Source organism: Thermobia domestica, chromosome 9 (assembly GCF_964235325.1).
Source record: "Thermobia domestica chromosome 9, izTheDome1.hap1.1, whole genome shotgun sequence".
Classification (NCBI taxonomy): domain Eukaryota; kingdom Metazoa; phylum Arthropoda; class Insecta; order Zygentoma; family Lepismatidae; genus Thermobia; species Thermobia domestica.
This window is the reverse complement of record NC_137462.1, coordinates 224,842,754-224,859,887: the sequence shown is the minus strand read 5'-3', so window position 1 is coordinate 224,859,887 and position 17,134 is coordinate 224,842,754. Positions and strand designations below refer to the sequence as shown.

Genomic DNA, 17,134 nt, shown 5'->3' with positions numbered 1-17,134 from the left:
TCCTCCAAGAGTCAATGTTGCACTGTACGTTTTTTTCTATATCAAACTTCCTAAATATATATACATATATTACAGTAAGAACTGAATTTTGTATTAACGACCGACTGCCGTCGTTGTGCAAACATTCATGATGATATGCCGTAGGGAAATGAGCTACATTAATGTTGTAAGATTTAATATCAAGTTTGAAACATCGCAAGTTAAAGAAACGCATGTAATAACAAATATATTTGAAACTAATTTCGAATTAAACTGGCTGTAACTACGTTACTTCAAAATTGAACTTGTGAAATGCACAGTATGAGCGTAGCTCAAAGAAAATAATCAATAAGAATGGTCTTGATTCGAAGCTCTGACCATACACGTAGGAGTAACTTACATTCACCTAACAGACAATGACGCACAGGGTTTGGCACTACTTTATCAGATGGTTCTATCAAATGTAACCTAATTAACACAATAGTAACAAATTGTACTGCCCTAAAAACTGTTCTGAACAAGAAGTTTATTGTGCACACTGTAACTAAGTTACAAGAGGTTTATATCCTATCAGAACGGCGCATCCACCAAGTCAACTTTTGGAATATCCCATTGAGTTAGCTTTCAACGCAATTAAAGAAAACGTATGTGAATGAGTACACATAGTTCCCCGTAGCAGAATCCATAAAGTCGATAACTACAAGGTCCGTGGTTCAAAACCCGTCTCGGAACTGCAGATTATTTAAAATTCTTATTTCTCAGTTTTCAATATCTTTATCTCCATGTAATCATCTGATGCTCTAAAAAGTGTTCACCTTAATTCTACAAGTGCCTAATGTGATCCTCGCAGTTCGAAACCTTCCCTTCTTGTGTTTCACAAAATCACAATTTTCGTCATAATACGAATGCTGTCCGATCATTTTTCCGCAGTTCTAAATCTTTGTATATAAATCATTCCTCTCTCTCTCCATATTTCAATCTCTCTCTCTCTCTGTCTCTCTCAATGTCTCCCAGGAACTCATATGGCGTGTGTTCAAACCTTCGACTCTTGAAACAAAATGTAAGCTTTCTAGCAATGTGCTATCGTATAGGTTTCTTTCTAAACGCAATGTCATCTTAGATTCTATTCGGGCGGGGAGGGGGACATTCTCCGCCGACATAAGATTTTTACTTTTTTATTAGTGTATTACTATACATTTGGTCAAACAATATGTATTTATGAAGCTCAAGGGGGAGGGGAATTACACCCTCCTGTCCTGCCCAAATGACACTCTTGGAACATTTACTTGCAATTACTGACAAGAAATGATATGAATCATTAAATAACACCCATTTCTGTCTGTAGATATTCTCGAGCTCTGTGCGTGCATTACAGACTTTCGGAAGCACAAAACTTACTGCCGTTATTCGCAATTTCCATAGATTTCTTAGGGAGCATTTTACTAGCTTGCAGTCCTTAAAGAAGGGAAAGAATGAAACTAAAGGTTAAAAGATATTTCAGAACAAACGAATGAAAAAGACTGTTTTAGAGCTATAACATTGGAAAGTTGATTCCTGTTTTTTTTCGTCTGAATGGAAAGAGTGTACTACGTCACACACATTCCTTTAAAAAGGAGAGGTGGAGGAGAGGAGGAGTTGGAGTTGGATCGTACTAGAAGAACTAATCGATTGAGACTTTCTGGATGCATAAGAAAACAGGGCAAGAGTTTGTTATTAATTTGGACTTAGAATTTTTGTAACAATTTCTATGCCGCGAACTGTACAATAATACAGCTCATGGACGTGAAAGTCTTATCATGAGTGAGTCTCTCATTAGTGCGTTACGAGTAACAGAGAAGATATGTAAAAGTGCTACACCATATGTTATACTAATGCTACAACTACTACTGCTAACACTACTATTACTATTACGATTATGAATGCTAGTGCTTATTCCCCTATTGGTGCCACTACTACTACTATTAGTACTACCACTACTGCTGCTATTCATTACTATACTAATACGACAGTGAATACCACTACTGCTATTAGTAGTAATACGAAAACAAAGCAATGAAAATGAAATCTTTGAGTTTTACGTCCAACAGTTATTCCGGCTAGGCTAAAGGAGAAATAGTGAATGAATCAAGTGGGAGGAAACAGGTGATTTCTGAAAGCCCCACACCCACACGGTGTTTGTCCACCACAAAGTTCACTTGGCGAGAGCTGGGATCGAACCAGGGACCCCATGCACCAGAGGTGAACGCTCAACCACTGAGCCACCGTTCCAGGAACACCTAATCGACCCTGGCGTGTTGGTGATTTATTTAATCATTATATTTTTTTATATTTGTAGTATCATACTATAAACAATACAGGAACATACAATACCATTTGGTATTTCCCTTGCTAATTGAAGCGCTGATCACGCCAGTTCACGGTTTTGGCCTCCGTGGTCAAATGGTAGCGTACCAAATTCTACTTAGTAGGTCAACTACTTGACTTTATCATACGTTCTTTAGGTAACTACGGCTCAGGCCGTATGGATGATGACGGGATGAATTGGTGGAATGAAAACAGTGGGAGGAAGCGAGACCACTCCGGAAACTCCCACGCACACGATGTTTGTCCACCACAAAGCTCACATAGCACGAGCAGGGACTGATCCGACGACCTCTAGCACCAGATGTGAGTACTTTTCTTAATGAACCACCGTTGTCCCTCGTAGATCAAGCATCGGTTCACATTCCACGCAGACCGGCCATAGTAACTAGTATTCCTCTATTTTTTCTGTACTTAAAAAGCAAATTCGGTACCACCAGACATGTCAACTCTGACGCGAAGTCGTAGCAGTTGTAGTAGTATTAGCAGTTGTCGTGGTAATAATAATAGAAGTAGTAATAGCAGTGCTATTACAGTACTTTGCAGTCTTGAGTAAAGAGTCAGTTTCCCAAACACATTACGATTAGCATAGGCTAACATTAGTTTCCGATCCGTCTTTCAGGGTGTCCGGGTCGAGCCGGGGACATTCCGGGCCAAACCGGGCGCGCCCGGCCGTGCAGTGCTCTGAGTGTGAGTGAGAGCTTCAATAAACTTTCAAGTTGAAGGCAAGTGAGAATTAATGTGAAGAAGCCGATTGAGAGGAGTGCTCGTGATTGTTAGTGAAAATGAGGGTGAGTGAAGGTGAGTGTAAATGTGAGTGAAAGTGAGGGCGTAAATGACATGAGGGTGAGGGTGGATGAGTGTGAGCGTTAGGAAACATGCCCATCTGGTGTAAGCACAGCCAGCTGGAAGAAGTTTACTAAACATGCTATTAAAGATGCAATTTTAAGATTTTCGAAGATCTACAACAAAGAGAATGTAATAACAGAGTATGTGTCTATACAAAACATATATATATAGGAAATGGGAACAGGAACATGTAACTATGGGAGGGTGACAGATGACGCTACCATGGAGTCCAGTATGTATTACTAAAGCAAATGATTCAATCACAAATCACTATGTATGAGGAACAGGTCACGCTAAGGTGGAGTATACTTTGTATTACTAAAGCAGAAGATTCAGGCACAATGAGTATGGGGAGGTCACAGCTGATGCTACAAGACTTCCACGCACGGTAATCTGTCTTTCTAAGCATCACAATTACGCCTCCATAAAAACTCTATGATATACAAGATGTTTTATCATAAGTTATATTCAGAGTAAATTGGATTCGTAGAAATAGTAGTTCTCTTTTATACTATCATAGAAATAGTAACGGTCCATTTGTTTTCAATCCATCATATTCCTAGAAGTAACACAATCCAATCTGGTCTATTAGAGTTAACTGTTGACTCCATCATTAGGGAAATAGTTCCTCAATTTGGATTCTCATATTAACTAAATAAAAAGCAAGGAGGAGAGCGCTTATAGCTAGGGGCAGGAGTTTTTCGCAAGCTGCGAAATCGCGAAAGTTCTCCGACAAAGCCAAGAGTTGGGTTTTCAACGAACTACTTCAGATTGAGTAAGCTAATAGGTATTTTGAAGTAGCGACAAAATGCGATAACTGACATTTTGAGCGAAATATGCCGCAAAACGCGACAAATTGCGAATTTTTTAAAACGGCAATTCCAGTTGTTAAAATACAGAAATAAAAAGTACTTTTCCAAGCAACGATTTCTTTTTGCAACTGGCAACACTGATTACAACTAACTTCCGTTTCAGTTCATAGGTGATAGTTCTGGAATGTGGAACATTCAGCGTCGTGTTAAAACAGCAGAAATCCTCACTTCGGTGTTTTTGTGGAGTACGAACGCTCTTGGGTCCAAAGAATCGAGAATTTTCTTAGGGGGTTGCAGTGTAACTACAAAAATAACCAGTATGATCCGTCTGGTTGAAACTCTTCAAAGTGACATGTGACAATATTCTTTACACCTGTCAACGCTGATACATAGAACGGAGGGAGGGAGTATTTTAAAAAGGGTCAGAAATGTTGTTCTGCTCTCTTCCTGGCTTCTGTTTTCTTCCCTACTTGACAAATGTTAGATTGCTTTGCTTGATGAATTCCTTTCCCTCAACCTTCAGAAAATCAACTGAACTTATTGCTTTTGCAAAACTCCTCTTTCTTTTAAGACCCAAACGGAAACATGACGGCCGAAAGTTTCGGAAAATGTTGCTATTTTCACTGCTAGCTTCTCATTTTAGATAGTGTATATTTCCAACAAAGGGGGTGCACGTGCACCGGTGCACCCCCCTACATCCGGCCCTGCGTACGCTAAAAGAGTATATAATTTTAAAAATGGTGAATAAAAAGGGGACGGTACAAGATCGCACAAGTGAATTTGCCAGTAAAGGCTTGTACGTAAGTGATATCCAAACATTAATGTGTAAATTTTGTAATTCGCGCATTGAACGGAAAAAGAAAGATACTGTACAAAATCACATAAAGTGGGCAGGACATAAATGTAACAGAGACAGAGTTGAGTGTGGGCGAAGCAGTGCGAAGCGACAAATTACATTGGAAGGTTTTTCAAATACGCAGAAGGCAAACGTAGGAAAGACTGAATTCATAAATGAGACTACCGAGATGTAGCTGAAGTGCAACATATGCATAGATCACTTGCAAGCTCAGATTTACTTTGTTTCTGAAAACAGCAAATTTTTGGTGGATCTAATTATTTTCACCGAGACAGAAAAAAAGGCATGTACCCATCTTTTGCATGCTCGTCTAGAACACCTGACGTCTCGTTTTAATTTAATCGCAAATGAGTCGTCTGGCTCTCACACAGATACTTGTCGTACGAAGTTGTCAGAGGATGATAAGAAGAAAATGGGGAAAGATATTTAAAAGATGCGGGGAAAAGTCCCTTTTAAAGTTACATACCTTGAGGAAAGAAAAGCAGAAATTAAATGAAATGTACGAAAGCCTTTGAAAATTATTTGATGGCTTACTCGTTGGGGTCCTCTCAAATCCTGATATAAAGTCTTTGTGCAAGCTTTCCGTTTATATACCAGGATTTTCAAAGGAGACTGCAATGTATGAACCTTTGTATGGTTATTTCCGTAAGAGTTTGAAGGAAGTTGTGATGCAGAATCAAGATGGCAATATCAGTGTGATGGATGTTTTACTTGCACAGAGAACCAAAGGGGAGCAAAATTTAAATTTCAGTAAATTGTGCCTGTTTGCAATATGGCTTCCAATAACGAATACTGATTGTAAAAGGCATTTTTCGAAATACAGTTCGGTAATCAATGATAGAAGGCTGCAAATAAAAGAAGAAAATATGGAAACGTGCAACATGCTGTACTTTTCATCAGAATAATAATTTGCAGACGAGATATACAAGAAGATACTGCGCTAATGTATTGAATATATGTTTTCCCTTTTTCACATCTGTATGTGTTTTTGATGTATAGCTAAGGCAATGTATGTTGTTTTGTGATGGCAATCGTGAAGAATGTGTGCTAGTGTATTTTAAGTTTTTGGACATGTAAAAGAAGAAATAAGTAATGTGTTGTTAGTAACTGCATAAAAATAACTTCATTGTCCTAAGTAGTCCTATTGTTTATTACTTATATTGGGCAGATATTAGAGCGTGTAAAATAATTTACTTACCGACAAAATGAGAAATTTTATACCTCAAAATGCGACAATATACGAAATTTTTAATTTAAAATTCGAAATGTTTAATTTCAAATTGCGAAAAACTAATGGCCCTACTTATAGCCTGTTTAAAGTAATTTATTGCCTTTAGTTATATGAGCACAGAAAAGAAGTGGAAAGGGGAAATGATGAGGAAATGAACACACGCACCACGTACTATTATGATCATATTCTCGTTTCATACACAGACGGGTTCGTTAGTCTACAAGCATTTTCATGTTCGGGCACTGACCGCTTTATCTGTTACTGGCAAGTTGAACATAGCCAAAAAAAAAAAAAAAAAAAGACATTTTAAAAATGACAATTTGATTTTCATGCTTTAATTTTAAGTAGTATTTCAGGTATTCCGAATGTATTACCCTTAAATGTGCTCTGGTCATAAAATTCTTTCCAGAGTACATTATGGTATGAAATTATTTCCAGAAATAAAGGAACTAGAGTGTTTTTGTAAACCTTTATATATTGCAAATACGCTTACTTGTCTATACAAAATGCCCAATTGAAAAGTACTGAACAGCTACGTAAAACAACTTTCAGTATGAAAATTAAAAACATAAATTTAGGTAGCAACTTTTAATATTGAAATTGCTTCCCAGTTTTGAATTTCAAATGGATTTACCTAATTTCATTTTTTTAATTATTCGATTTCTACAATAAAATCATTAGAAGTATGATGCTTCTCTTACAGCATCATCTCTTAAACCAGATTAGTTTTATGAGGGACTAGTTGTGAAAGCATTGGTCTAAGCAGACTCTTACACCAAATCTCATTTCACCCTCATTAATGCCAAAAATCCATCATTTTTGTTGCGAGTATATTTTTTAAGAAACTACATTGATACAAGTGGATAATTGTTGGTGCCAAAAGATAGATAAATAGCGACATTCAGCAATGGAGAAACCTGTGTTTCTATTTGATTGTTTCATAAGCTGAAAAATCACAGTCTATTAAAAAAAGAAAAAGTTTACTTCAACATAATCAAAACATTACTTATGTAAATAGTATTAACATATCACTAATTAATTAAATAAATATAATTTTAAGAGTTTATTATGAAGATGCCACTTTAAAACATATATAAGTGTAATATTAAATAAATATATGATTGCAGAAAGGACTTAATTCCATCTTTTATGAATGTTGTTTATGAATATTGCCTGATTATTTAGGCGTTTACCGAATTTTCTGTATAGAATAGACTGGAGCCGAAGGTTTAACAACATTGTAAACGAAGTGTTAACAATGTTGAGTGCAGAGAGATGACCATTGAAGAGATTTGAATACATTTTGTTTAATATCTCAAAACCATACAATAATGTATTTTAATTAACATAAACGGATACATAATAATATCAAATCTTGTAAATTTAATTATGTTGAATTGAGCTAAGACTGTCGTAAGTATATATCCACAATATAACAAGAATATTTTGTCAACAGTCTTACGTGTATGAACATGCTTATAACTAATATACACCACTATGGACGCTTATAACTAATATACACCTCTAGGGATGGTTACAATTGAGGAGTTTGACGTGATACGGGCATAAGCGAGTTTACGCCCTTTTTGCATCAAACGCATTTGTGACTTTTGCCATGCTTGTTTAGCTTCCTGGTAACATTTCAATTCAATATCGGAATAAAATGCTGCATATTACATTGTTTTATGTAAGAAAAAAACACTAGTTTTCTACATAGTAGAAAAACACTGCTACAAGAATTTTCAACATCGCCTTTGCCAACTGTATGTTTCAGACTTCTGCGCTCATTGCATCAAACTCCTTAATTGATGGTAACTAATGTTTTATGTAATCAATGTTAAGTGACAGTCTGTTGAATCCAGTCTACATAATCCGAGACTCGCGTATATAGTCCTGGTAATCGCGGCCGAGCGCATCCAATGCCAGTAGACACCACTCCAACTACCATTACATTCCTAGATTCTCCAATCATCAGAGGTCCACCACTGTCAGCCTGGAAATTAAGGTAGAATAAAATTAAGAGTCGTATATATACTTCGTAGTTTTTATAATATTTCATACACAATATCATTTCATTTTTATTGTAGAATTGCAGGCGCAAGCAGTTCTGTTTAATTTGCTCCAGTACCATACCGTAAACCTTACACGTGAAGCAGACTGTTCTGTAGAAGGTGTGAGAGAGTAAGAACTTTTGCGATCATGATGCCTCGAAAAATCGATTCGTCTTGAGAGAACCAAATCGTTTTCGACATGGGCTATTGCTAGAGCCTAATTAAAAGCAGTATAAATTAGTTAATTAAGAAACGGCTGGTTTTGGAGTGTCTGATGAAGGGATACATGCAGTAATTCATCATAATCTCAACCCACTCTCAAAGGATACAATATCCTGGTAAAAAAAACAAAAAAGCCGCAAAAGTACCAAAACCTGCTACGATATACACTCAAGATGTCACTGTCAATGTACGGTGATATGAGACCGAAAAGAATCCACATCTGTAACATAAAATAACAGCACATATTGGCAGACCTACCAACTCTTCCGCATTATGCGGGAGTCTCCTAAATTTCGACGTTCACTCCTGCTCTCTCGCTAGGAAGTAGCGAACTTCCACATAATGGAAATGAGCCAGGGGGGGAAAGTAACCGCTTAACATACCTTTCCTTTTAAAAAAATACCGTTGAAATTTCCCCTAATTTATTTTTCGGCTGAAATAAAGTATACAATGAACTACAATAAGATTGGGCACTTGTTCCCATAGGCGGAAATAGAGGGGGGCCAGGGAGGGCCGGCGCCTCCAAGAAGCAAAGATGGCCCTTCCCAGAATTTTTCTACTGGACGAAAATAATGTTATTAATTTATCTGAATTTACGCATAACAATTTTAGTGATGCTTGCATTTGACATGTTTAATACTGTCTATATTAATCTGCCCTTCGATTTCTTTTTTTTTTTTTTTAATTTGGTATGGTGCTTGGATATACGAATAATAAAATCATTGGACGTTTGTGATAGTGGCAGGTATAGCGACCTCCCAATTTGTGCTATATACGTTATTTTTATTTCATAGCTTCATTACTGTAAATTATTTTTGTAATATTTCAAGTAATTAACATTATTGACATAGTAAGTTTTTCTTGTTCATATCGTATGTATGATAAACCAGTCTTAGTGTTATTATTTTATTTATAGCATAATAATATTCGAATAGTTAATATTCTCTCAGCAAATTATTAATTTACAATAAAAACAACAGAAAGTACACAAAGAAAAAGACGAATTCTTTAACTATTAAACTCAAACGATTGTTGCCTTCCACATACATGCATACAACACGCATTCAAAAGTCATGTCGTTTGTTGCTTTTCATTATTATTATTATTATTATTATTATTATTATTATTATTATTATTATTATTATCATTATTATTATTATTATTAGTATTAGTATTATTATTATTATTATTAATGAACTCAAGTTTGTGATTAGATTCTTAAGGTATAAATTGGAACCAGGCGCGCACCCAGAAATTTTTTGTGCAGGATATTGAATGGCACCTGCTATTATGAATTGCTAGGCCTTTTAAACTAACACATAATTTGTTGCAAAGCTTACAGGTAGTCTCGTTAGGCCTATTTGAAAAATCAATGCTCATGTTTTTGTATTATGGTAAAATGAATAAATCAATGTAATTATATGATATTGTTACATATTATCAATTTAAATTTTTATATGTATAAAAACAATTAAAATTATATAAATGAATATGCTAACTAACGGCTGAGGAAGATATAAGATTTGCTGTCATCTGTCGTTTCTCAATGTCTGATGAAGACACGTTAGGTCGTTGAAACTGTAACAAAACAAAAACAAAAACGTATAGTTATTAAATAATTCATTTTGTTCTGGTCAGAACTGTGTTTTAAATGTTATTGTGATTATCCAGAACCATGGAGTTTATTTATTGTAATTATTAAACAATATGTTATGATCTTTGTGTTCTTGTCTGTCTTTAAGTTGATAATAATCCTGGGATCCTGGAATCGACGTATTCTCAGTTATTCTGAAGAAGAATTGCAAACAGAAAGAAGCCAGTCAGACAGACGACAATTGCAACAAGAAAAGATATTTGCTGTTGTGAAAAATCGAAAATTCTGTGTAATACACTACGCATAAATCGAAACGGACATGAGGATGACAAATTTCATCGAAAAAAGTTTCCATGAAGACTTTCAGGTCGAAGAACTGTGGCAAGAGAGTGACACTGTAAAACTACACCGCTTAACGTTAATTTCCATCCAAATTCCTACAGATTACGACACAACAAACAAGGTCTATCGTTGGGACTACCAAATTTTTAGAAAATTACTACGGTTGAAGAGTTGGTCTTGTCAATCATGTCAGGCGGAAAATTATACACTCGTGGCGGATAATTATAATACTCTTATCTCCTTCCGTTTCTGAGATATAGTCACAGTTTTAAGTTTTCTCAGTTATTTTTCATTCAATAGCATGGGCATATATCAATATGTTCCACTCGGGGGGCGGGGATTTTAAATCACGAAATATTCGAGATTTTGAATCACGAGATCCTGACTATTCGCGATATATTTGTAATGAATCATACAATCATTTACTACCAACCGTTTTGCCTGATTTCATCGCTGACGGATTGTATAGCGTCATAATTTCAAGATGGCCGCAGAATAGATACTAATATCTATTTTCGTCTGTAACTCGTTTATGGTTAATTCTATGCAAATTTTGTAATAACATATTTTGCCCGGAATGAGAGAAGGTAGACATTAAATTAAAATTCATTATAAATATTTTGATATCTGTTAGCGTTTCAGAGATATAATCAGTTTTGTTTTCTGTTTTTTTTTTTAAATTGAAATTAAATATCTGTTCTCTTCTGTTTCTGCTTGTTTGTTTGTTTCAAACTCTGAAATGGAAATACGTATCAGTTTTCTGAGTTCTAATTAGTGAAAGAACCAAATATGGAAATTGGACTTAAAGAATTATATAGAAATCAGATATAAAAAATGTCGATGCTTCCGGATATTGAAAGTTGTTTCAAAGGAAAACTTCCCCCATCATCAACGCAAAAGAAAAGAAAGTATTTAAAAACAAACTCTGTCAAGAAAGTAAAAGATCTCCCTTGGTTAATCCAAAATGCTATGAAAAAGTGTTAGATTTGAATTAGGAAGGGAGCAAAATGGAATGATACTGAATATGTAAATATTGCTAATGTTTAAGGTGACATATCGTTCGAAGAGTTTCAAAATAAAAATTGCGTCATGGTATTCTGACTGTTATAAAAAAATTACCCATAAGTCTAATATGCGTAGGAGTTAAAGACTACGAATAGAGTTTATGTGACCCAAAGCTCCCTACTTCAAGTCGGCAAGATAAATAGAGCGGATCTACACTACAAGATCTTTAATTCCAAACTGGGATTGGAAAAGATTATTATTTTGCGATAAAGAGCAGAATAAAGAATATCTTGGTAATTATGAATTTTCGACAGTACCTCCTTCATTGTTCAACTTAGCTGCTACAATGATTTTACCTTCAATAACAATTTCATTAAAGTTGTTGAACAGCAACATTATTTAAAAACAACCAATTCGACCCACTTTTTTCCAGATGGTAGAAATGAAAAATCACTTCCGCAAGAACATATAATGCCAACACCTGCAGCAGCTATTCTTGATGGGTTGGTAGAGTTGCAAGCTCTGAATAAACTTCCATATGTCAAAATTTGCTGTGACCTTGCAGTTGAATTTAATCGGAAGATAGAACCTTACTTCCTGAAGTACAACCAAACTCACTTGGTATTTGACACTTACCTAGAAGATTCACTCAAGAACTCTACGTGGTGAAAAAAAAAAAAAAGAGCTGGGAAAGAAATGTTTGTTGAGTGCAAAATTAGAGACTCTACCAATACCCAAAGATTTCAGTAAGATCTCCCTTGTCTCATTCGAAAAGTAAGGATGCATTATCATCATCTCTTGCAAATAAAGCCCATATTGCATGCACAAAAGATTAAACAAAAACTGATAGTTAGTTGAAGGAATGAGGCAAAGTCATCAGATGGAAATGATATTAGAGAATTTCAAAACACTCAAGAGGAACCTGATACCAAATTGATTCTACATTTATTGTATACACACGAGCAAACGTGAATTCACACTTCCAATTTTCCTATCTTTCAACGTTAGACAACTAACAATAATCTTAAGATTCGTTGGTGAAGAACTACACAAACCGTTCTATAAGTACACTAGTTTGTTCGAAACATGTCAGTGTAGCAAACTCCAAAAAATAGAAAAATATCCATACCTCTGCAACGAATAAAAAGTCGGGTAGACTTCACCGTTAAGTATCTGCAGAGTGATTGAAATCATGAGAGAGTTAAAGAGAAATTTTAATTAACCTTAGATATACCAAGGAAAAATAAATGTGGACCAAACATTCATTTCATTTCAAAGGTTATAGCAGTTTGAAAAATCCCCTAATGTTTTACATTATCCCTTTCAACGTTACCTTAGGTTTGTTAGTTATCAGTTTTATTATCTCTACAAAAACTTTATGAAAAAATATCGGGTCAAGCTGTTTTGAATTCAATTTTTGTTTTCCGAGAATATTTTTTATCAGGAAAGCCATCATAGTTTTCATTTCATTATTATTATTATTATTATTATTATTATTATTATTATTATTATTATTATTATTTAATTTACACATTTACAAATTTATGAGCAAGAAAGAAGGAAATTAGACCACCTCCTCCATTTCAGCAACGCCCTTGTTTAGCAGTTGTCCTGTGAAACTGTAGTCCACGCTATTTCACGTGCTTTTAGTTAAATTTATTTCGTACCTTTGGCTACGAAGAAACTATGTTTGCTAAACAAATGTGAACTTTTCTGAAAATGGACTTGGATTGAATCCTTTTTGCTCTGAACGTCCCATATCTGAAAATATTTTATGAAAATTAAGTTCGAGCTAAATTTATCCTGCAACCCAAGTTTGTTCGAAACGCATAAAATTAGTTTGTTTAGTTTGATTGCAATCTTGGATCAGTAGGAATGGTATAGAAGTAAAGACTCTTTGTTTAAGGTGGGATCCGAACCACTAATTTTGAAATTTTACGACGGATCGCAGTCAAAATTTATATAGCAAGTTATATTTATAGTTACAGTTAAGGCATCCGAAGGTACGATTTTCATATTGTCCAGGACCTGACATCCTCCTCTTCACCATCTTTTCCTTCCAAAGTATATCTTATAAGGCACTTCATTTTCACAGAAAATCCAAAAAAATTTTTTTCACTTTTCTTAACCTGCGTATGCTAATTTGCATTGGAATAGGACGTAGTATGTATGTCTCAATATATTCAGCAATACTACTACTACTACTACTACTACTACTACTACTACAACTACTACTACTACTACTACTACAACTACTACTACTACTACTACTACTACTACTACTACTACTACTACTACTACTACTACTACTAATAATAATAATAATAATAATAATAATAATAATAATAATAATAATAATAATAATAATATAGAAAAATTCCGTATGAGGACAGATTGCATTAAAATCTGTAAAATCGCTTCTAGCGTTCAACAAAAGTTACAAAATAGTGGGGATACGAAAGGTGTCAGGACCATCGAGACATACCCTCTGCATACGTCCCCACAACTAGCTAATTTTTAACCGGAAAGTTTCGATGCAAATTTCATGTAGAAAGTAGGGCTACTAAACTCCCAAGAGCCCTAAGAAAATTTGTTTTTAAGTAATGATTATGCCGGCTAAGCTACAGAGACGTCGATGATGAGAATGAAAGAAATAAAGAAAGTGGGAGGAAGGGGAACGCGGAGAAAACGTACACACACGGGGTTTCCCCAGCACAATTCAACTAGGTGGGAGCTGGGTGGAAGAGAGTGAACCATTAAATTCACAACATTTCAGTAATACTAATTATAAGAAGAAGAAGAAGAAGAAGAAAAGAAAAAGAACAAGAACAAGAAGAACATCAAGAACAAGAAGATGAAGAAGAAGGAGAAGAATGGTATCAAAAGTTTTAAACTTGCCCTAAAATTTCGCAAAACTTACTTAAAAGTAGGGATTTTGGGGAATAGTTTCCGTACCTTCAAGATCCACTTCTGTGTGACAGTTGCATCATCACCATTTTTATTTAATTTTTCAATAAATCTTTTCAATTCAATTTTGCATATAATTATGAACGTTAGTGAATATCATTTTCATTTTCATTTTTGTGTGTTTAAAGAAGCAAAGGACATTCGTTATTTTCCTTCACTCTCCGAGAGTAAGATGTTTTCTTTTTTTATTATTCTGTATACCTGGCGTTCCGGGGAGGAGAGTTGAAAGACCCTTCTATTGTCTCTTAATACCGCTGCCTAAGCTACATGCGAAGAAGACCACACATACAGAGGACCCTGCGTGAGCCCAAGAAAGAAAAACAAAACAGCTTTTAGCATATTTTTGTGAAATTGAGAAAATTAATAATAAAGTCTGAGCACATTGAATAGAATCCAAGTGGAAAATAATCTCTGTGAATTTGTCAAAATCACATCATAGACCATATGTCGCCATGCAGTACCAAGATAAAATTTTGACACAGGTCTGTAACTTGGTTCAAAAGCATGCACGAGACTACGAGGCGCCGAATAGACCCCTACAAAAAGTTTCTATATTACATGTGAAATCTAAAAACATCACGTACGGTGGAGAGAAGACGCTCAAACAACGTATATGGGGCGGAGATAAACAACAGCAAATTTAGGACATCAAAATAATCTAACGAATAAGAAAACAGAGACGAAATCGAAGACACCGTTCGAGGCGTATCCAAAAAGATCGACAGGTTAAAAATTCAAAACTCCAAGTCAGTCGTAAAAAAATTCATCACCGGGAAACATCATATCACCACAACACAAAAACACACCCGGAACTTACACACACACTACATTGATAATCAAAAGTTAATCAACCGAGAATAATGTGCGGCTAAACTCACCGAAGCCGAGTGTACGGACTGGCAATTTTTCTAAGGCATAGGAACTTACACATTGATCTTCTTCAAATATATATATATATGTAAACTTTTAACGCTGATATATATATATATATATATATATATATATATATATATATATATATATATATCGCGAAACGCTTACAGACATTTTTTTGAGTGACAGAATTTTCGCACTTATAAACATATTCACGAGCAATTACAGACAATTAGCGATAACGGACGGCCTACATACTCACCGAAAGTACTTAGACTAGCTTCAATAATACATAATCAGTTTTGAAGTACTATAAACAACACTTAAAAACAATAAATACTATTTATCCGTGTAACACTACACTTCAGACACAAAGAGTGATGGTGGTGCAGTGTCACATTTAAAAGTGCTGTTAAGAGTAGAAGTGAAGTGCATCCTATCAGAAATGGACCAACAGAAGCCCCACTATGATGGACCAGGAGACGCCCAAGAGCGACGCCCCTTGCAGTTTAAGAGGAGGACGCAGCAGGAGTCGAAGAGAGAAACTACGGATCCAGGACACTTCTCACGGAAGAAGGAAGCCAAGAAATGCTGGGACATCTGTATGTGTGTAGTCAGCTCAGTGGTGACTACGAAAGTGGTGAGAGCAGTGTGGACGGCAAAAGGTAGGACCCATCCAAATTATTTTAGATTAGATTTTCCAATTCAAACTATAATTACTAAACATTAGAATTCTTTTTTTTCTATATTTTTTGAGCAAGGCTTATTGAAAATAGAGAGACTTTTTACAATGGTACTTTTACATATATTCTGTGACTTCAGTGAACATGTCATTGTTTTTATTAAAGAGATAGTAGTTTATGTCATTATTCTATTTGTTACTTTGGATTTTTAAATAATATATCAAGAAAGTTAATTTAAATGTAGATCAAATAACAGGTTGAAGACCTTTAACGACTCGAACTGTGAAATTTGTCATGAAAGAAGTATTTACCTTACCATATTGAAGTTTGTATGAAGCGAAAGTGCATCATCTGCGCTATGGACATGCAATATTAGAAATTTAAGATAATTTAGAACAAGGCGTAATATGTATTCCTAGAAAATATATTCAAGACATTGCTCCAATTGTCCAAAGATTATTGTGTGTGTAAAGTCATTTTGCATAGAAGTTAACGGACTAAATGGATCTATTTCGATCTATATGCTAGTAAAACTCTAATAAATAATACTGTAATGTCTCCGCAAACGTATGTTATGTAAGAGAGCTAAAAGATTAATTAGTAATTATAATATATATGCGACTAGTCTCGCCATTAAGCATTTACTTGGTTAGACATACGTAATCTGTAAATAAAGCGGAACTGACATTATTTTCAGTCAGGTAGAATACAGATGGAAAAACACAAAGTAGGCTAAGTAAAGCCGCAATTATTACGTCATTCTGATCCTCTAACAATAGAGCGATCAGAAGTCTATGCGCATAGACTAGACAAATAAGTGAAAATATACGGTCATATACCAATCTTATTGATGATACAGAGAGAAAATCACGAAAACTCGATACATTTATGTTAAAATCTCGATAGACGTCTTTGCATTTACTATTAATATTCATATGTTATTTGATTTTTATGTATGTATGCATGTCTTTACTTATGATTTTTTTATATATATCTATATATGTTTGTGTCTGTTGATTTTCTACTTGTGCTAATATGTGTATGTATATAGCCTTTATGCATAATCAAATAGTAATGCTACACTCATTGATTTTATGTATATAATGGTGTATTCTTGTTAATTAGGTCAATGTCGAATTGCATATTTAGTGTACTTATACCCCATTCTCAGTTAATAATTTCAATAATTAGAAATGGTTAGCAGTCAGGTAGTAGGTTTACTTAACTCCTTTAGATCATTCTATGTTTCTTTCATACTTCCCACGAATCTCAAATCAAAGTCATGACTTGTTTTTCGACTTATGTTTTA

The 17,134-nt window shown here is 34.8% G+C and overlaps 1 protein-coding gene across 1 annotated transcript in view; it reads right to left on the bottom strand.

Annotated features, from left to right (window-relative positions):
* Window positions 1-6,580: 6,580 nt before the first annotated feature.
* LOC145660612 (trypsin-1) overlaps window positions 6,581-17,134 on the bottom strand; it is a 511,848-nt gene continuing 501,294 nt past the window's right edge. The window contains exon 4 of the mRNA XM_081725880.1: window positions 6,581-8,081. Within this exon, the coding sequence (XP_081582006.1) occupies window positions 7,926-8,081 (156 nt within the window). The 3' untranslated portion in view covers window positions 6,581-7,925. The remainder of the gene's footprint in view (window positions 8,082-17,134) is intronic.